General features: G+C 35.5%; 1 protein-coding gene across 4 annotated transcripts in view; it reads right to left on the bottom strand.

Moving 5' to 3' along the window:
- The window catches only part of GAS2 (growth arrest specific 2), a 152786-nt gene that overhangs the window by 56548 nt on the left and 75168 nt on the right, over positions 1-21070 (bottom strand). For all 4 annotated transcript variants that reach the window (XM_069091304.1, XM_069091303.1, XM_069091306.1 and 1 more), the window contains exons 5-7: positions 18065-18128; positions 11729-11873; positions 1539-1646 (exon numbers count right to left, since the gene is read on the bottom strand). In XM_069091304.1, coding sequence (XP_068947405.1) covers positions 1539-1646; positions 11729-11873; positions 18065-18128 — 317 coding nt within the window. The remainder of the gene's footprint in view (positions 1-1538; positions 1647-11728; positions 11874-18064; positions 18129-21070) is intronic.

The following is a 21070-nucleotide window of genomic DNA, read 5'->3' as shown; positions in this document are numbered from 1 at the left end:
GAGAGAGAGAGAGAGAGAGAGAGAGAGAGAGAGAGAGAGAGAGAAAGGAGGGAGGGAAGGAGGGAAGACAAACATTAGGAATAAGGAAATGATAATCCCTGGTTTGGCCACATCTATAGTAAGGAGTTCTCAGTTCACAGTTATCAGCACCACATTATAGGAAACACATTGATAAATTAGACATTGTCCAGGAAAGGGCAACCAGAATGGTAAAGGGTCTTGGGTTTGAATCACAAGAGGATTGCAAGAATCGGTTACAAGAATTAGGCATCTTTAGTCTAGAGAAGAAATGAGGAGATGTGTTTAAGTATCTGAAAGCTGACAAGAAGATCAAAAGATTTGTTCTGCTTGGTTCAAAAGGGAGAAGGAGGAATAATGTATGAACATTTCAAAGTGGCAAGTTGGCTTGACAAAAAGAAAAAATTTATTTGCAATCATTCCGATCACTAAATGGAATAGGAAGAGGCAGTGTTTTCCCTAACACTAGAAATCTCCATGTAAAGACTGATTGACCATTTGTCAGGTTTGCAGTAAAGGATATTCTTTCTCAGGTAAAGGGCCATTGAGGTTTCTTCCAACTCTAAAATTACATGATTCCATAATTCAATTACTAATAACAGGATGAATATTTTAAGATGACCAAATAAGCATGAAAGAAAAAAAAATCCTGTAAACTCACTTTTTTTGGCATTGCCTAAAGTTTAAGCGACAACATAAAAAATCCATTATATTAACAGCAGATGTTCTAGGAATAAAAGTGAAATATAATTTCCTTTCTTTAAAAAAATGAATCCAGTCTTAGGAAAAGGCAAAAGACTATTTTAAGAAACCAAAGTCATGATTATCTGCAAAACCAATCACAGAAGAAATGAAGAGGAGATTTGGAAACCTGAATTTAATGAACCACTTCTTAAAATAGGAAACATATTCATTTAGAATAAATCCCGGAATGACTAGTCTTTTTTGCCAAGGCTTCTTAGGCAAAATGTCAATTTCAGAAATGAACTAAGATCATCAACTTATTTCAATGGCAGGTCTAAAACATTAATTACACAATCAATGCTGAAAGCTTCTGATCTGGGAAGTTATCTAAGAAATGAAAAATCCTTTCATTTTATCACTATCTGCATTATGTACTCCCAAACTGATGGACATTTGCTCAGACAATCTAGAAAAAAAATAATTTAAACAAAAAAATCAGACTAGGAATTGAGAGCTTGAACTTGACTGAAGCCTGAACCTGAGATGTGTAAGATACAGAGAGAATCCCATGACTACATTTTTGTTTTTAAGAGGAGTTTGATTTCATTTTATATTTAATTTAAAAACCATCAAAGGATATCTCCTGGCTTTAGTTTCCATTCTGTTTTTTGTTTACACTCTGCTCTAATATGTGTATATGTATACACATATGTGTGTGTGTATGCTTAGAAAAGGTAAAAGAGAACAGTTGGTACCCTACCCCCTTCCTCCCCTCCCAAGTACCCAATATTCCCAAGTAGAATGAACAACTGAGAGAAAATTAAAACTTTTTTTACCCTAATGAAAAGGATCTTTTCTCCAACTCTGTATCTTCCTTGTGAGAGACGCTCCACACAGAACTTGTTTGGGCATTTGCAAGGAGGATCTTCTGAAATGTGTTTCACCTGCAACATAAGAGCAAGCCATTATTGTCTCTCCTGAAGAACTCCTGGGATTTAGATGATTCATTTTGTTACTAAGAATAACTAACATGTATATAGTACTTTCAAATTTATGTGCAACCCTCCATTTGTCCAATAATAGTCACTCTGTACCAGAATTTCTGTAAATACAGAACATATTTAGCTCTAAATATATGTGTTAGCATCTAATGATATTTCCTGAGGGTATATATTGGTACCTTAACAAAGGCACAGATACACTTTAGAACTGCAACATTTGTACAGTTTTGTCCAAGGGCATTCTTCCAGTATAATTTATTTTACATTCATCCTTCCTTTTCCACTCCCACTGCCAACACTATAATATCAGACTCTTATCACATGATTTCTGAAATATTGCAATATAACCTTCCCTGGCCCCCCTTGATTCCAGTCTTCCCCACCCCAGCTCCATACACTGATGCCATATATATCTTATTAAAACATTACTTTCAGCATGCCATTCCCCCTGATCCCAAAACCACAATGGCTCCCCACTGACCACAAGAATACCATTCAAAAGCTCAACATTCCAGGATCTCTGCCATTTTACACCTCCCCTCCTCTGCAGTTTGAAATCCTGCTATTTCAATTCAACAAAAAATGTCTTCTCTATCTGAAATCTCTGATGAAGCCAAAAGGATTTATTTATCATTTCCCCAGTATGCCACGCACATTCCTTCTTCTGGGCCTTTGTCCTTGCCACTTCTCTGTGCTGGGGATGCTTTCCTCCCCTTTAATCTATTTATCTTACCTTTCAAAACACAGTTCATCTTATTGTTCCACTAAGTCATCCTAAAAACACATCAGTGCTATGATCATTCCTATCCTCTGAACTCATATACTCTTCCCTTGATACTTTTCCTATGCTTACCTTCTAGAGTTGTCTTTTTTCTATACCCACCATAGTTCTGCAATTATAGGGCATATTATTTATCTTCTAAGTACCTAGCACAGTGTTGTGTGTATAATACACATGTAACTGAAGTATGTTGAATGATAATGATGCAAAAAATGATAAAGATGATGATGATCATGAAATGCAGTAGTCTAAGGATTATAAGTTTCGTTCATCCTTCCAGGTAAAGTTTGTTGGGTGATTAAGTCAAATGTGATGAAAATTTTAATGTCATAATGAGATATATATCTTCTTCACTTTGCTCTCTGCAATTCCTCAAAGATAAATTTGAGTGTTTCGAAAAATAAGATATAGTTAGGCCAATTGTTGTTTTAAAATTAGAAAACATTAATATTATACTTTGCACTTTAGTATTTCCTCCAAGGATCCTTTCCTGATGTACCTAGAATCACCTAGGAGTTCATATAATGATGCAAAGACATTCTAGCTCCCCAACCTTGTTTCTGAATATATCATTCATTACCTATATGTTTTATGTAATTAAGGCATACATTCTACACATATATTTACATAACATGTGATCTTAACTATTATGTCCTCAAACTAGATTTCAAGTTTAAGCCAAAGCCAATATACATGCTAAATGATGCATACATATGGTGTTTGAATAATAATGAGCATTAAGGGAAAATAGGACCTCCCATAACTTAAAAAAATAAGCTTCAAAATAGGTTGGATTTGGAAATGTACCACACTGTGTCCCATACATTCTTCCCTGAACAATTTCTGAAGAGAAAGCAGTTCTAATACTACTTTTGGATCTACCTGATCCAAACGGTAATCAGCTGGATTCTAAAAAAGCATGGTCTGATCCCCTGGCCAAAAATCTTGATCCAACTAGGTGACCAAGCATCTGAAATTCTATAAATAAATATTTATTCTTTTGATTGATAAATTTCTCCTCTCATGAAGGTCTCTTCTAATGTAAAATAGTTCATAGAGGAATGACACATGGAATTCCCAACACTGTAGTGTAAATTAGTTAAGCACAGACACTGTTCTCCCCCTACCCACACCCCCAATTCAGCCACAAGCACCCCTGACAATCGCAGAACAATAGGGGATTAAAAGAAAGAAGGAAATGGGTGCATAAATGAGAAGTGGAAGTTGTGGTGGAAGGAAGGGCAGGGAGAAGATTGAATGTCTTCACAAATATGGGCTGTAAAGAAAGATCAGATACTTTCTTTAACAAGGAGAATGGTAGGACAAACCTGGGAACAGTCACCTCCACCACTTGTTCCTGAATCCTCCAACACATAGCCTAAGTTACTTATAAAACTTTTCTTTAGTATTGAAAGTAGTAAGAGCAGAACTCCATAAAGATCATGACCAAGAGAAAACTGGTTCATCGAAGGATGACTGAGGTGTGAGCCATGACTGCTTTATGTTGTGTGCTAGTCATTGCCACAGAGCAGGTTGTCATGGTAAAGGAAATCTGGCCTGAAGATGACTGGACATAACTAGTAATGACAGAGAGTTCTGGGCTGAGAAGAACCAGACTGCTTTACTGTCAATGGAGTTAAAGAATTCATAAATAAGGAATCTGACAACAATATTATGGGAAATAAGAAGACATGAAGAATGAAAATATGAAGAAGAGAATTTTCTTTCAGAGCAGTGGCCCCACTATAAAAATGCATATTCTTTGATCCAGCAATACCACTGGTAGGTTTGATTCACAAAAAGATTTAAAAAAAGGAAAAGGACCTATTTGTACAAAGACATTTACAGCAGCTCTTTTGTGGTGGCTAAGAATCAGAAATTGAGGGCATGCCCATCAATTGGGGAATGACTAAACAAGACATGGTATGTGATTTTGATTGAATATTATTATACTCTAAGAAATTCTAAGCAGAATGACTTCTGAAAAACCTGGAAAGATATACATGAACTGATGCAAAGTCAAGTGAGCAGAAACAGGAAAACATACACAATAACAGCAATATTGTATGATGAATAACTGTGAATGACTTAGTTATTATAAGCAATACAATGATCCAAGACAATCCTAAAGGACACATGATAGACATAGCAGTGTTCCTAGAGAATACAAAGAAATATCTACAGTCTAAAATCACCAAGGGCAGAGAGCATTTCCTTGAGGGATCTGTCTTTGGGAAGTCATATCACACAATCCTTCAGGTAGATAGTTTCTCAATACTAGAAGCTCTCTTCATCTGAGAGAGAGAGAAATGTTTTCGCAGGTAAAAGAGAGTGGATAAAAAATTGACTATCATTGTTATATGGACAAATTAGGATCCACCAAACCTTGAAAGATTATTTAGGTGAAATCCAATAAGAAGAAATGAGATAAAGTTAAGTGAAGTCCTATACAACACAAATATAAAACAGAAGGAGCTAGGGGGAGAAATGGCTGAACAGCTGTTTATTTGAAAACGTCTTTGGGATTGTCATAGTCAGCAAGCTCATCATGATTCAACAATATAACATGGCAGTCAAGAACATAGGTCTCAAGAAAGGGATTTGAATCTTGGTTCCACTATTTAATGACCTATGATATCTTTGAAAAACCACTTTGACCTTCTGCGCCTCGTTTTTTTTTTCCCCCATAGGTAAAAGCAAGATAAAGGAGTCAGCTTACTAGAAGATAACTGAAGCCTTTTCCAGCAGAATTCTGCTATGCTGCTCTGATAGGTTCATATATGATATTCTATGTTCAGTTTTGGGCACATTTTTGGAAGGGCATTGACAAGTTGGTGCATATCTAGAGGATGGCAACTAGGACAGTGAGGAGGCTGGAAATTACATACCATCATTAACAATTGAAAGAACTTGGGATGTCTAGCCTGGAGAAGAGAAGACTGGGGAGAAGGGTGTGGAGATAGTAAACATAATAGCTGTCTTCAAAATATGTAAAGGATGGTTGCATAGAAGAATGATTAGACAGAGTCTGCTTGGCCCCAGAAGGCATAACTAGTAGTAAGGGAGGGAGGTATGGAGATGATGTTTCAGCTTCATAGAAGGAAGCACTTAGAGTTGTCCAAAAAAGTAGAAAAAACTGCCCCAGGAGGTAATAAGTTGCCCATCGTGAGTTCTTCAAGTGGAAGCTGGATGACCACTTGTCAGGAATGTTGTAGAAAGGATTCCTGTTCAGGTACGGGTTGGACTGGATGACCTTTGAGGTCCCTTCCAACTTTGATATCCTGTGATTCTATGAACAAGAGTATTCTGTGGGCAAAGGAAATATGCTGTTAGGAAGGAAATACCTGATAAATGAAATTTGTGCTTCTTACATTACGTTGGGATGAGCTAGGTTACTACCATGGGCTCTGGCAGGTGTCCTTCTGGCTACTGGCCAAACATCTAGGCCAGGTTTCTGATGAAGTGGGGATGTCTAGGGTTGCCAAATTACCCTGAATTATTTCATCTATCATTACCCCAAACAGAGGAAGTTGCTTAGGTAGAGGAAGAATACTAATCTTTTCTTAGAACTTTATTCATCACATTGACTGGCTCTCAAGAGAAGGTAAAGGTTTGCATTCAGCCTTGTCTCTCTATTCTATCAAGACTGAATAATGATTTTCAGGGCTAGTGAATAAATTCACTTAGATAGATGCCTGTTGTCCTTCCCTACTGATATCCAGACTAAAGGAGGTGTTTTGAGCTGGCCACCTAAAAGAGCCATCTATTTCTTTTATCTCGTTATTCTCTTACTGGGCCCAAGGAGGAAATATGAGGAGACATTGGCTGTTTTAATACTGGCAGGATGCTATTTGTTAAAAAAAAACAGAACAATTGCTTGAACATGATATCTCAACATAGATCTAGTTCTTTTTGCAAATAATACAGCTCATTTTACCAAAGTCTAAAGACCTAATAAATTTCATTCAGCAAATACCAGGTCTTACAGACAATCTATGGCCATTTTGCATTCTAATTTTAATCAAAAATTGGCACATGAATCTCCATTCCCAACTGGTATCTTGTAGAGTAGCCATCACAAAAGGAATGGTTTCCCTTTCCTAAGAGACATCTGTAAGTCCCACTTAAAGTGTTGGTAACTTTTATGTGACTTCCTTTTTGTTTTAAAACTATCACCACTGCTTCTTAAATGAAGTATTTCATTTGTTAAACACTTAGAGTGCCAAAGAAGAATTGTAGTAGCTCAGAAGAAACTTGAGATGAATGGTTTTAGAGACATCTCTACTCCATATGTTCATATTCTGAGCTTGTATCGGTTTCTTTAGCCACATATACACTGCACATTGACCACAATGTGGTTGGGTATCAATTCTCAAAGAGGACCAAAATGACATCACTATGTGTAGCAGCAACCACCCTAGCATACCCAGGGTAGCTTCCAACACAGGTTCCTAGATCTGCTTTTCTAAAGGAAAGAAACTCAAAATGGGTTAACAGTGTTACTTTAATCAATCAAACATATATCATTTACCTAGGTCAGGGGAAAAAGTCAGCACCCCAAATTTCAGAGAATGCAGAGGTTACAAGCAGACAAAAAAATACAGAGAAACAGATCATCAGACAGGCTTCCAACCATCTGACCATTACATCCATAACTAGTTAGTTACCAGAGAGGGAAGCACCAACATCTGGGTTTTCAAAGCTGGGAGGCTCAGCAACTGCCCAGAGTCTTGTCTGGTCAAATCACACAACTCTGCTCGAAGTGAGCCCCAAAGCAAAGTCTCATATCAGGGTGTATACACAGCCTTCTCCTGGATCAGAGAATGTCACAATCCTCTTGACCCACTGCCCAATCACAAAGTAACAAGGTGTGGGCATTCCTGAAAAACAAGCCTCCCGCCACAGTCTCCATGTGACCACATTCAGCCTATTAGGGGACAGAGCATATTTTCAAATTAAGGAATATTCTAAGAGTCATTTAAGCCTATCAAAGGGCCTAGGGGCAGGGAAGATCTTCAGATTCCCATTCCCATAACACTATGTCAGGGTCAAAGAGTGTGCCCAACTGTGTCTTATCAGACCAGTCTAAGCTCAGGGCACCTATACCTTGGACAAAAATAGTCCACATGAACATTTGGAGCAAAGATAGATCTAAATGTGCACATCTCATTTGTCTTTTGAGCTAGTGTAACCCCAACATAGTGATGTCATTTTGTTCCTCTTTGATTATTAATGACAATAACCAAGCAACCAGACTGCCCTCACTTAAGCTGAGCACAAGAGTTTTAGAACAGAGCAGCATGCTGTTTTCTCCTTGGTGATGAACAACTCAGAAACATCTACTGTTATACTTTGATTACAATGACCATAATTTTGACTGACTTTGATTTTAGAAATTCAACATTAAAAAAAATAAAAGAATCTGGAACATCATACAGTGTTGGGCCAACTGAGTGACTTTCAAGGCCCTTTTTAGATATCTTTAGTTTCATTCCACTTCTCCTGAATGGAGTCAATGGTGTGATATGGCAGCCAAGAAAGCTAATATGATCTTGGTCTGCATGAAGAGAGGCCTAGCATCCAAGAATACAAAGCCAAACATGCTGCTGTACTCTGCCCTGGTCAGGCCCCATCTGGAGTATTGAGTTTGGTTCTGGATGCCACATTTTAGCAAGGACTCTGATAAGCTGAAAGGTGAACAGAAAGACGTGACCAGGTGAGAGAAGGGCCTTGAGTTCCTGCCATACAGGGAATTGTTAAAGGAATCAATGACATGTTTCTTCTGGAAAAGAGAAGACTTGAGGGTGGTGGTGATAGGCATCAACAAGAAAATCCTTTTTAGGGAGGACTATCAATGAAAGAATGATTATTTTTCTTGACCCAGAGGGCAGAAGTAGGACCAGTGAGTAAAAGTTTCAAAGAAAGAAATTTAGGCTTGATGTCAGAAAAATTTCTTAACAATGTGAGCTACCACAGAGTGTAATGGGCACTTTAGGAGGTGGTAGGTTCTATCTCATTGGAAGTCTTAAAGCAAAGTCTAAATGACCATTTCTTGGGTACATTAAAGAAGAAGTGCTTTTTTTGTTACAAAGTTGACTATGGGCCTCTGAATCCCTTTCACCTCTGATTTTTAGTGCTAAAGCTTTTTCTAAGATATTGCCCTTTCTTGGCTCCCTCTCAACTTGCCTCACTGTTCCCTCATATACTCATCCTTCTCTGGATTGTTGTGAGAATCAATCACATAATAGATGTAAAACACTTTGTAAAATTGTAAATGCTATATAAATGCTAAATTTTGTTTTGTTTTGACTAAAGAGTACCCTGAATAATATTGGAGATGTTCATTACCACTTTTTTTCATAAGGAGAGACATATATCCATATGTATTTCTATATCTAGCTATCTCTCTATAGATAGATAGATATAGACACACACATATGTGTATAGCTATATCTATAGCTAGATATAGATATAGATATATTCCATCTTTTAAGATATGGAGTAGTTGTAATTTACATTAATGAAATTATAAAATTTTGAAGTCCTTAAGTATTATCCTTTTAACTCTCTTCTGCTTTCTCCAATATCCTCAAGAAGCCCCAATTAAACATATTTTCATATAACACCAAAGCAAAGCAGAGACATGCATTACTATTTGAAAGACATCTTTGATCTATGTGATTTGGGGGTGGGCAGGGCAGACAGGTGTTTGAGTTATCAAGACCAACTAAAATCACTAGGATCCCACACTGTACTTTATCTAGCCACAGTCATATAATTAAGAAAAGGAAAAAGAGACATTCTGCCCTTTATATGAAGATGTTACTGCCTCATATTTGGAAGAACATTCCTTTTTATTTCCACCTCCTGCCCCCAATAAGTAGAGATGAATTTTAGAGTCATTCACCTCTTTCATTCATGGTCCTGTTAATCAATTGTGGATATTTTTAAGATCACTGAATCACAGAGGCTTAGAGTTCAAAGGGACCTCAGGGGTCACCTAATCCAACATATGACTGAGCAATAGTTCCCTCTATAATAACCTCAACTAATCTACCAATCTTAGCTGAAAGATGTCAAAAGATGAAGTGGAAATATCCTAAAACAACTAATACATCAGTTGGATTGCCCTGGTCCTTGGGACATTTTGATATTTTATGCTTAGTCAAGGTACACAAAGATGATTGACCAGGGCACAATCTGGGATGCATTACTATTCTCTGTGAGATGACATATTGATAGCCAGTCAATGATCTATAATGACATTTTTTTACAAAGAAGAACTCGGAAGAGGTAACAAAGAATGGGCTGTCATATGAGGGAAGGAGGTGGTTTGGCATGCTTTCTTTTGAGTTTATGTGTGGTCTAATCTTAGCAGGCAAGCATCCCTTTTATTCTCTCTTTCTAGTCCTGGGTAACCTTAGCATCCATAGAAAGAAGACTCTGGCTATGGCCAACATATCTTGTCTAGATTCTTCTTCCCTGTATAGACAATATAATGGCTGCCATCAAATTACCAATAACTTTCCCCATGAGTTTAAAGTAGATCTGAAATGATAAAGCATATTTAATTAAAATCTCTTGGAGTCAATATTCCCTACAATCTTTAGAAGCAACTACATTTCATGTCCACTCAAATGAAAATTAGATCCTGAAGTAAAGAAGATCCGAGTTCAAATCTTACCTCAGAAGCTTCACTTGTATTCATGTAACCCTGGCTAAGGCATTTAGCTTCTACCTCACTTTCTTCATCTATAAAATGGGGATGATAATAATAGCCCCTACCTTATAGAGTTGTCGTGAGAATCAAATGAGATAATAGTTGTGAAGTATTTTGCAAGTGTTATTTATATAGGTGTTGGCTATTACCACTAATAATAATTCAATAAACATCCATTAAACACTTATTAAGTGCCAGGCAGTAGACATAAAGACAAAGTGTGAAAACTTTCCAAATTTGACTTGCCTGGCCCATGGATGACAAGCACAGGATGCATCCCTATGCATATATGTGAAGCCTTTCCAACCTGGAAGGGGTTGCGAAAGCTTGTATACTTCTAGCTTAATCTTTAAGAATCCATGGTCATATCCATGGACAAGGATACAGCAGAACACAAGATTACTGATGGCATACAAAATAAATATGGCAAAGAACAATGCAGAATATAAAGTTTAAACAGGAATAAAAAGTATATATTTCAAAAATACTCCCAAGTTGTCTAATCTGCAGCTGTCACTCAGAAAAATTATAGATTGTAATTTATAAAATTATAAATTAGTTATATATTAAACTAAGTCTGCAATGGGATCAAGGCATTGTGTAATGCAGGGATAACACTGCATTTTTATTTTCTCTTCACTCTTAACTTTCTTTGCTTTCATGCATCATGTTTTTCTGTCCATGGAAAAGGGAATCATGATCCCCTTACAGAGCTGTTGCTGGAAATAAACAATACAGACAAGCTAAATGTTTAAAATGTACAACACATATATACATGTGTATATATGTCTGGCTATACTCCCATATCCAAATAGGCATATGCGTTTTTAAAAAAGATTATTAATGATGTTCAGTTGGTAGTCTAAATTAAATTTATGATCTGGTCTACATTGTCAAACAAAATGGGAATCCACAGAGGTCACTACAAAGGGACCTCTTTATTCATTTCCATAGATTTCAACGAAATTTGGGTCACAGGTCAAAGTGTTAGGCATATTCAATTACATGGAATGAGATATACATATCTAGGTGTAATATATATGTATGCTTATACATATGCAATATATATGCATATGTAATTGAGATAAGTCAGGCATCGTCAAAGAAGTGTTGGGCTTGAAATTATGAGGGACATCCATTCAAATTCAAATTCTAATCTTTTGTTAAGTATGGTGCTGTGGGGAAAGCCACAACATTTCTGGACCTCAGTATCCTTACCTATAAAATGGGAGTTATAATTCTCATACATATTTCATGAGGTTGTAATAACATTCAGGTTATATCATGTATTTGAAATGTTTTGCAAGCCTATAATCATAAGTATTAGAATCACTGATTTAGAGCTATAAGGAATCTTAAAGATCATTGAGACCCATTATCTCATTTTATAAACAAGGAAACTGAGGCACAAATTGGCTATATGACTAACCCAGGACCACACAACTATAAATATCAACTATGACTAAGTATATAGTTGCCAGAATCAGTAGGCACTTAGTTAGAAGTTTGACTGGCTTTACTTACAGCATCATCCAATAAGTTTCCTGTGCTCTTTTTTCCAGAAGACTTTGTTGAGGAAGGAGAAGGAGAAGGAGAAGGGGCTGAAAGTGTTTCTTCCTGTTCAATCTCTTTTTCCAGCTTTATTAAACCTGGAGGTTCCACACCATACCTTAGTTTAAAAGAAAGCAAGAAATCATCAAGACCTCACTCCATTAAGCAATATGAAAAATACAAAAGAAAAATATTCAACATTTTAAAAAAATTGTCCAAACTTGTGATTTCATTAGTATGAGGAAATCCTAGGGTGAAAACTCTCTCAAATGGTTTAGATCTACAACTCCCCTTCTACATACAAGTTTAGAGAGGTACTTAAGTTACTGAGAGGTTGAGTGAATTACCCAGGGCCCACAGACCATATGATGTACATCCTATTGGAGAAAAAGAGTAAGTGATCTCTTTTTTTATTCTTAAGTTAGTGCAGAAATGATGACTTTGAGAACTATGATGTCTCCCTCTTCACATTCATCCTGACAGTCTGAATTTCATGCACCTTCATATTACTACTGTTTCTTCTCTGGAACCCATAATGTTTCTCTAACTCAGTTCAATGTATATTTGCTTATCATTTGATATATCCTAAGGGTTGGGAATAGAAAGATAAAAATGAAACCAACAAGGAGTTTGAAAGGAAAGTCAAGAAGATTGTGTGACTGGTCAAACACAAGAATTTAAGTAATGACAGAAGGTGAGCATGATTCCAAGATGTTGAATCTGGAGATTGTAGAAAGACTGATGTCACTGACAGAAAGGTCAGAGAAGGAGGAAACTATTTATGGGAGGAATATAATGAGTTCTTTGTAAGCGCAGTTTGGGACATGCTGAGTCTATTCCAATGGAAATGTTCATTAGGTAGTGGTAGAAATAGAATTGTAGCTTAAATGACAGGTGAGTATAACACACACATGTGTATATGCATATATACATGTGCATGTGCAATACACATGTGTATGTGTACACAAGAACATGTGTATGCTTCGTATATGAAGACATATGTCTAAATAAACATACATATGTGTACAACTAAGCATCTATATGAATGATAGATAAGATTTTATAAGTTTTCATAAGAAAATACTACCTGTATAAAACAGATAATCTCCCATGTTAGATAGAAATACTTTTGAATAAACTCAGAAATTACTTCTAAAATTAATAGTGAATACTTGGATTAAGTGATATACAAAAAGTATTATATAAAATTCTACATATATCAAAAAATGCCTTATAAATTTTATATGCATATATAATTTATATATTTAAATTTTATACATTTTAGAATACAGACAAATAGTGGCAGCTAAGAAAAATAATTAACAAGTGCACAAATCAAATGCTGTTTATTATTTGGGGTCATTATGGGTTAATTTTAATAAGAGTTTATGTCTTAATATAAAGTGTAGTAAAGTATTAACTGAGATTAGCACATTTATGAGACAAGATATGTAAAATTCAAGCATTTTCATCAGTTGACAATAACATTTCTGAATATGACAGTCTCTCATTCTTAAACTTTGGAAAACAATTTGTGCAATAGAATTCTAGTCTGTGAATTTGCTAATTGTTTTTTATTTGAAAATATTAAAAATTATTAAGTATATATCTATGAAGTATAATAAATTGAAATTTGGAGCCAATTGTCTTTTCTATTTGCAGTAGATAATACAATTGCATAACTATGGTAGAAAATAATTTATACAAAGAAAAATAAAATAATATAAATATGTTCTCAGATAATTTTAAGAATTAATATAGGAATTCTTGATTCTTTTGTATGTCATAGACTCTAATGGCAATCTGGAGAATTCTACAGACCCTTTCTCAGAAAAATGTTTTAAATGCACAAAATAAAGTACATAGAACTGCAAAGGAAACCAATTATATTATAATATAGATATAGTTTTTTCAACACAAATTAGTGGACCCCCTGATATATAACCCTGAATTCTGTAAATGCCAGGTTAAGAATATCTGCATTCATGTTCATGGCAGTATGTTATAATTTTTTTTCTAAATTAAACCCCTTTTCACAAAAGCCCTTATTTTCAAAACTACAAGGTGTTTATTCATATTATAAGGCAATCCTTCCTTTTGAACAAAGATCTACCATATTTTCTTTTAAAAAAAAATTATTTCAGAGCCTTTAACTCTTAACCCCACCCTCTTTGAATCCTCTTTTTTACTGAAAAGGAAAAAAAAACATTTAAACAAAGTTAAGCTATGATGGTACCTGATAGCATTTGCAGAGTTCCTTTAAATTGAACTCCCCAGAAGAATAGCATAATGAAAAACATACTGAACTGAGAGTACAGAAAATCTGGGCCCTAGTGCTGGTTGTTACACAAACTGTATCTTGGGTAAGTGTTTTAACCTCTCCAAAGTCGTAGGGGGGGAAAGGAAGAGGAATAAGGTGGAGGGTTTCAGGCTACATAACTGTTTAAGCCCTTCAGCTTTTAAAATTTTACTTCATTCAAGTATTTCTTTCTTTATATTAACTACTTGATTGAGAGACTATGGTAATCTAAAGTGATAAAATTCACTGATAATTGACAATCACTCATAAAAATATAAACATCTGAAAATATAAATTAAGTCAAAGGAATATTATAATTCCATTTTGAAATGTGACTTACTCATTACTTTTAAAGGAATATATTTGTCACCAAAAAATAAACTATAATAGCTTTTTTAACAATAGAATGAGAAAATGACAGAATCAGAATCTTAACATTTTCTGCAAAATGAAAATGCATTGTCCATAAAAATATAAATAGTTCAAAATCTAAGCACAAAAGTAATAAAGTGGACCATGGGAAGTCCTGATCCTTGCACTTAATAGTACATTATCTAGATAAATTGAGAATAATCCAAGCCCATGCTCACAGTAAGTGAATGAGTAGAAAGAAATCTAAAACCTAAAATACAAGCTTTGTGCTAGTATTGGCATGCAAGGGCACAGCCTGTCTAATGAAGTTATATACCATTCATTTATTGCCTCTCTGTCTAGGGATGCCAGCAGGTTGTAAATTATTCTTCACTGCTTGGATGGGGGCTTACACCTACAAGTCAACTTCTTAGTCATCAAATTGGCCTTTCCCCCTGCTTTAAAATTTTCGGCCTCTTTATTTCTATTACTTTCCATAGTCTAGACCAATTCTGAATTCTACTTTTCTCAAGATTTCCATTATGAGCTATTAAATATTCCCCTGGATGCACCAGTCTTTCTTAGACAGATATGAGATTTTTTTTAAATGTCCAAAAGGCTGAACCCACACAAAAAAATCATGGTGGCACAGATTCTGACAGTGGACAAATAGGATGGACTATATCAAGGTAGTTTCTGCTTTTATTCTGTCTTTATAAGACAAATTGAAGAGCTAAGGAAAGAATGTGTCTGAAGGGTTATGCTCTAATAGGTTTCTGAGAATGGCCCCTCCTATTTCTTAGAAAAAATTAAACAGAAGCCCAGAAACTTACTGAAACTGTTCAACATACTATAATGTGCAAATAAAATACACATGGTTTATTTGAGAGAGAGGGAGGGAGTTTTATGGCTATATAAGAGAAACTGATGTGAGTGCATGTGTGTTATTTTTCATCTTGTAAAAAAAGCAAATATTGAATAGAAGGCAGCATGACACAGGAAAAATAAACCAACTTGGAGTAAAAAAATGTAGTTTCCACTTTTGGCTTCACCATTTACTCAGTGTATGAACTTTAACAAGTCAAATGTCACTCTCTTCATCTGTACAATGAGGATAATTATATAACCATTACCAATTTCCCAAGGTGGTTATAAGAATAAAATTAGATAATGTATGAAAAGCACTTTTTGACTGTAAAAAGTCATAAAATATATGGTATTACATGTTTCTTCTAGAGAGGTAAAGAAGCATAAAATTCATCCTCAAACTTAGTAATTCATAATGTCAAAATGATACCAGAAGTTACATCCCATGGTTGGATATTTTTACAATGTACTTGAATTCGATAGGTTCTTACTTTAATTATTATTTTTAAAAGTTTTAAAATTTATTTTAAAATGATTTTAGTTGCAGTTTCTCACCTTCTACCCTGCCTAACCATTGAGAAAGAAAGCAATACAATAAAAATTACACATATGAAATCATGCAAAATATATTTCCATATTAGTCATATTTAACTAAGTATTCTTCCTAACTAGGTACTAGGCTTCTGGTTAGTAAGTTGGTGTTGCTAAAGTGCTGAAGGAATGAATGTATTACTTTTTTACTATTTATATTTCTAGACCCTGGGTAAAATCTCTGATTTCCCTACCCCTGATACATCTCTTGTTTCATGGTTTGGTGGATATGTGAGGAACATGGCTAAGAACTGCATCAGGACAGGTAGGCATAGGTTGTAATCTCTGTTGTTAGAGGGAATACCATCATTGGTGAGACAACATATCAAAGTACTATATATTTAAATAAAGAAAAGACAAATTTGTTGGAATATTAGCATTTCCATTCCCTTTCCCAAACATGATGGCTTTATTTAGTTTTAACATTAAGGTTGATAAATGATTTCAAAAAGAATTAGCCTCTTTCTCCTATTCCCTGCCTCTAATGAATCCTAGAGATAGCTACCATGTTTCCCCAATAATAAGACACTGTCTTATTATTTTTTTTGGACAGAAAAACACCAGAGGGCTTATTTTCAGGGGAGGGCTTATTTTAATGAACATTGACAGCAATTTTAATAAACAGGTAAATGTGAACCAAAAAATGTACCTTTATTCAATAAGCAAATCACTGGGGAAGAACAGGATGACGCACTCACTGCTGCAGCTCTGATTGGATGCAGCTCGGAGCACGGCGTGCGTTTCACGGGGGGGAGGTGGTGCATACAGAGGGTACCATAATGTAGCGTGTAGCGCTCACTACAGTAGCAATCTCAATAGGGCTTATTTTCGGGGGAGGGCTTATTTTAGAGGAATCTTACACCGTAAGGGGAGGGCTTATTTTCGGAATAGGTCTTATTATCGGGGAAACACGGTAGGTATTCCCACAAATAGAACACCAGTCTGAGAGTTAGGAACATCTGAGTTCAAATCCAGCCTCAGACACTGACAAGTTGTGTGACCTTGGGCAAGTCACTTTACCCTGTTTGCCTCAGTTTCCTCATTTGTAAAATGAGCTGGAGAAGGAGATGGCAAACCACTCCAGTATCTCTGTCAAGAAAACCTCGAATAGGGTCACTGACTGAATTGGGCATAGATGAAGTAACTAAAAAACAAAAATATGAATTCAAAAGTGTTATTGCAGGGTAAAGGCCATGCTGGGTTCTCAATAGCTGTGCCAGGAGAGCAAAGATTCTGACACACTCCAGTTCTAGTATTACCATATGGGAAAGTCTTTGAGTACAAATCAATGAGCCATTTCTTCTTCTCCCTCTCTCATTCTCTCTGAATGGGCTGAAGGGGAACAAAAAAAAGTAGAAAGAGAAGAAGACAAAAGGTAGCATGAAAGGAAAGAAGGAAGAATTAGAGAAGAATGAGGGGAAAATAAAGGGGCAAGAGCTATTGAAACTTAAAAATAGTAATATTAATAATAACTAGCATTTATAAAACACTTTAAGGTCTGCACAGTGCTTTACATATTATCTGCCTTCGTTCTCACAACAACCACATGTGGTAGGTGCTGTTATAATCTCTAGGTTACAGATGAAGAAAATGAGGCTGAAAGGTTAAGTGATTTGCCCAGAGTTAAAGGGCTAATAATAGTTTGAGACAGGGCTTGAACTCTAGTCTTCCTAACTCTAAGCTCAGTGCTTAAATGCTATACCACTAATCTGCCCTATAGATTTATTCACTGGATATGGAAAAATTACAAGAGGATCAAAGAAAGATAATGGAAGAAAATGTGAAATGTGAAATTCAGTTGTGGGGCAAAGTGGGATACCCCAGATAATTTACTTAGCCAGGCTACCTGTTCGTGACCTTGCCGACATGTCTGATGGGTGAGTAGAAAATATGACATTGACTGCCTTCCTTCAAGCTGTTGTGATGCATCTCTACTATCCAGTTGCTAGGTGATGTCATGGATAGAGCACTGGGCCCCAGGAAGAGCTGAGTTCAAATCTAGCCTCAGATACTTGCTAGCTGTATGATCCTGTGCAAGTAATTTAACCACTAATGACCTCAGTTTCCTCATCTGTAAATAATAGTCCAAGAATGAAATGAGATAACATGTGAAGTGCTTTGCAGACCTTAAAGCGCTATGTAAATGCTAGCAATGATAACAATAAAAAATCTATCTTTACTCTTTTATGGACAAGACCTACCTGGCTGCAATTCGACCCAGCTCTAGCAAACACAGGCACACTTCTCTAGGTTGCTTGTGGAGAACTGGAAAGGCAAAACAAAGAAGAGGAACTTTTACAACAAAAATGAATTTCAGAGTTGTGCATGAATACACAGATTTAACCTCTTGTTGTCATTAGAGTGTCATTAGTGCCAGACTGTTCAATCATTCTGTTTGCAGACCCACTGTGGGGTGCTAGATACCCACTGTGCGCTTAGAGGTGATGAGGCCTGAACACAATTTATATATATATATATATATATATATATATATATATATATATATATATCATTCCCCAAAAAGTACCCATGGTGTTCTTAGGAAGTCCCAACCATGTTATTCGTTTCCACCAGGAAATACTAATATTATCATACTTAGGACAAGCCTAGAGATAATTACAAGGGATATAGTTAATGGCCATTAGAAACAACATCTAACAGACACAAAAGTGCACAAAAATATTCAATCCATCTTTAAAAAATCCTTGGATTAGGTTCATAAGTGATTTTAGAAAAAAAAAACAACCTATTGAAATATCTATCAAATAATAATGAGTAATGTGAGTAGAGACTTCTCAGGTTTAATTTCTCCCAACTAATGAACATTGAATAGATGAAACATTCTTGAGTCAAGTACTTCTAACTGTATATATACAGTTATAAATAAATCCATGGAGTGCACACAAAAAGAAACTGTTCTCAAACTACTGATTTATCCATTTAACTGATGGCTGCTATCCTCATTAGCAAGGGCAAGTATATCACAAAGGTATTTGTTAACCCTGGCAAGATGTGCTAGAATCTACTCGATTGTTCCCAAGACTAATTACTGAGGTTTTTTTTTTTAATATTTTTGGTATTTCCAAAGTCTTCTAAGGAGAGAAATTGGCTATATCTGGTACATCAACGAACAATTAGGTTAACATATGCATACTATTTTTATTCATTGATCCTAGACAGAGTACAACCGTTGATTGTGTGTAAACACATTTGTACAGCAAAAAGTTGGAACTTTACAATTATATAAACATCCAGTTTCATCTCCACCTTCCCTTTTCAGGTACCTAGGCCTTCTTTTCCTTCCAAGAGATAACAGTGGTGCCTAGTCCTGAAGTATGTATATGTATACACAAATGTGTATATATATATATATATGCATATACACACATATATAAACATAATTGTATATGTTACACATATTTTTGTTTAAATGTGGATATACTCCAATTTTGCCACCATCAAGCAATAAAATGGCATAATTCTTGCATTTTTAAAATGTGTTCAATTCCCTTCCCCCTTTTTCACTAGTTTAGATTGAAAAGGTTTTCTGTTCATGCAATAAAAGGTCACAGCTATGTTCTCAGTGGAGAAAGACTGTCAATCTGGATGATATATTCTTGGGGGACACAGAGGCAGAATGCAGCATATATTTAGACATCACATTATCAGTTGTTTTGTTTAACTCTGTTTCTTTGTCTTGAGGGATTGCTACCTTCTCTAGAAAGCACGGAAGTTTAAATAATGCAAACCATTAAAAATTTAACTGCAAAACACATTTGTTTACGTTAAAAAATATTTTTTTTTACTTTGGTGGATTTGTTTGATCTTTTCGGTATAAGGAATGAGGGACTAAAAGATATGAAGTCAGAGATAGAAATGAATTATTTAATAACTGTTCATTTGTGGTTGAAATATACTGTGGAGGAGAAATCCTTTCAGAGAAAGAAATTCTATGATTGAGATATCACATCAGTATGCATGCTGTGAGCATTCTGCTAGTCAGTGTGTTTCTCATTTCCCTTATTTATGTATATCAAAAATATTTAATCTTGAATTCTATCAGGTTTCATATCAAGTAGGTTAACTAAGGCAGCTTATATAAATAGTATATGCAGGGATATCAAGATTGTTAATAATTTATATTAGAAGCAAAGTAGCTGTTGAAATGGAAAAGACACCATTCTCTGAAAATTTTAAATTTCATTTTCTTAATAATCAATCATTTATATGCATACATCTTCAAAATAGTCTTTGTTAATTGCTAGTTGGCAGCTGATAAGTCTACTTAGAACTTAAGCCTGTGCTGGAATAGTTTTTACTTCTTTGGTGGGGTAGGAAGGAAGACGGGTAAAGTGTTACAATAGTAGGGAGAAAAGTGAAAACCTTGGCATACCATAAAATTTATCATTCATTTTATATTCATTTATTGGCTTCATACTCTTAACAATAGATAGAAATTGGGAACAGAAAGATGGTACAGTGCGTAGAGCACCGGTCCTGGAGTCAGGAAGACCTGCTTTCAAATCTGGCCTCAAACACTTGACACATTAGCTGTGTGACCCTGGGCAAATCACTCTCATTAACTCACCCAAAAAACAAAAAAAATACATAGGATTTGCACGAAATGTAAAACTGGAAAGGTGTGATTACTTCGTATGTAATATATTTATGCTTAAGATTAGATCTATAATTTCATTAGTACAGGGAATTTCCAATGAGGATATTCCCTTCACAAAAGTAAGTTGATTCTTACTCTGAAATTAATATTCTTAGGATATGGCCTATTGCACTGAAAGACTAATGGTCTTGCTCAAAGTCATACAATCAATAGGTATTAGAAGCAAAACTCTAACCTAGGCCTTCCTATCTGAAGCTAGCACTTCAGTCATTATGTCAGGTTATCTCTGTATACTAAAATGGATCTGTAACTGTCCTACAACTTAGATATTTCCTTGGGACACTGAAAGGTTATTTGACTTGTCAAGAGTCATATAACTAATATGTGTCAAAGGCTAGACTTGAATACTGGACTTGATTCAGTTATGCATCCATTCACCATCCATCCATCCATCCATCCATCCATCCATCTATCCATCTGTCTGTCCATCCATCCATCCATCTATCTGTCTCTCCATCTGTCCATTCATCCACATGTCTGCCTATCTATCTATCTATCTATCTATCTATCTATCTATCTATCTATCTAT

The sequence above is a fragment of the Petaurus breviceps genome, unplaced genomic scaffold (genome assembly GCF_028583685.1).
Source record: "Petaurus breviceps papuanus isolate PSGF00001 unplaced genomic scaffold, PetGlider_PUasm1.0 188, whole genome shotgun sequence".
Lineage (NCBI taxonomy): Eukaryota > Metazoa > Chordata > Mammalia > Diprotodontia > Petauridae > Petaurus > Petaurus breviceps.
This window is presented reverse-complemented; position numbering and strand designations above follow the sequence as displayed.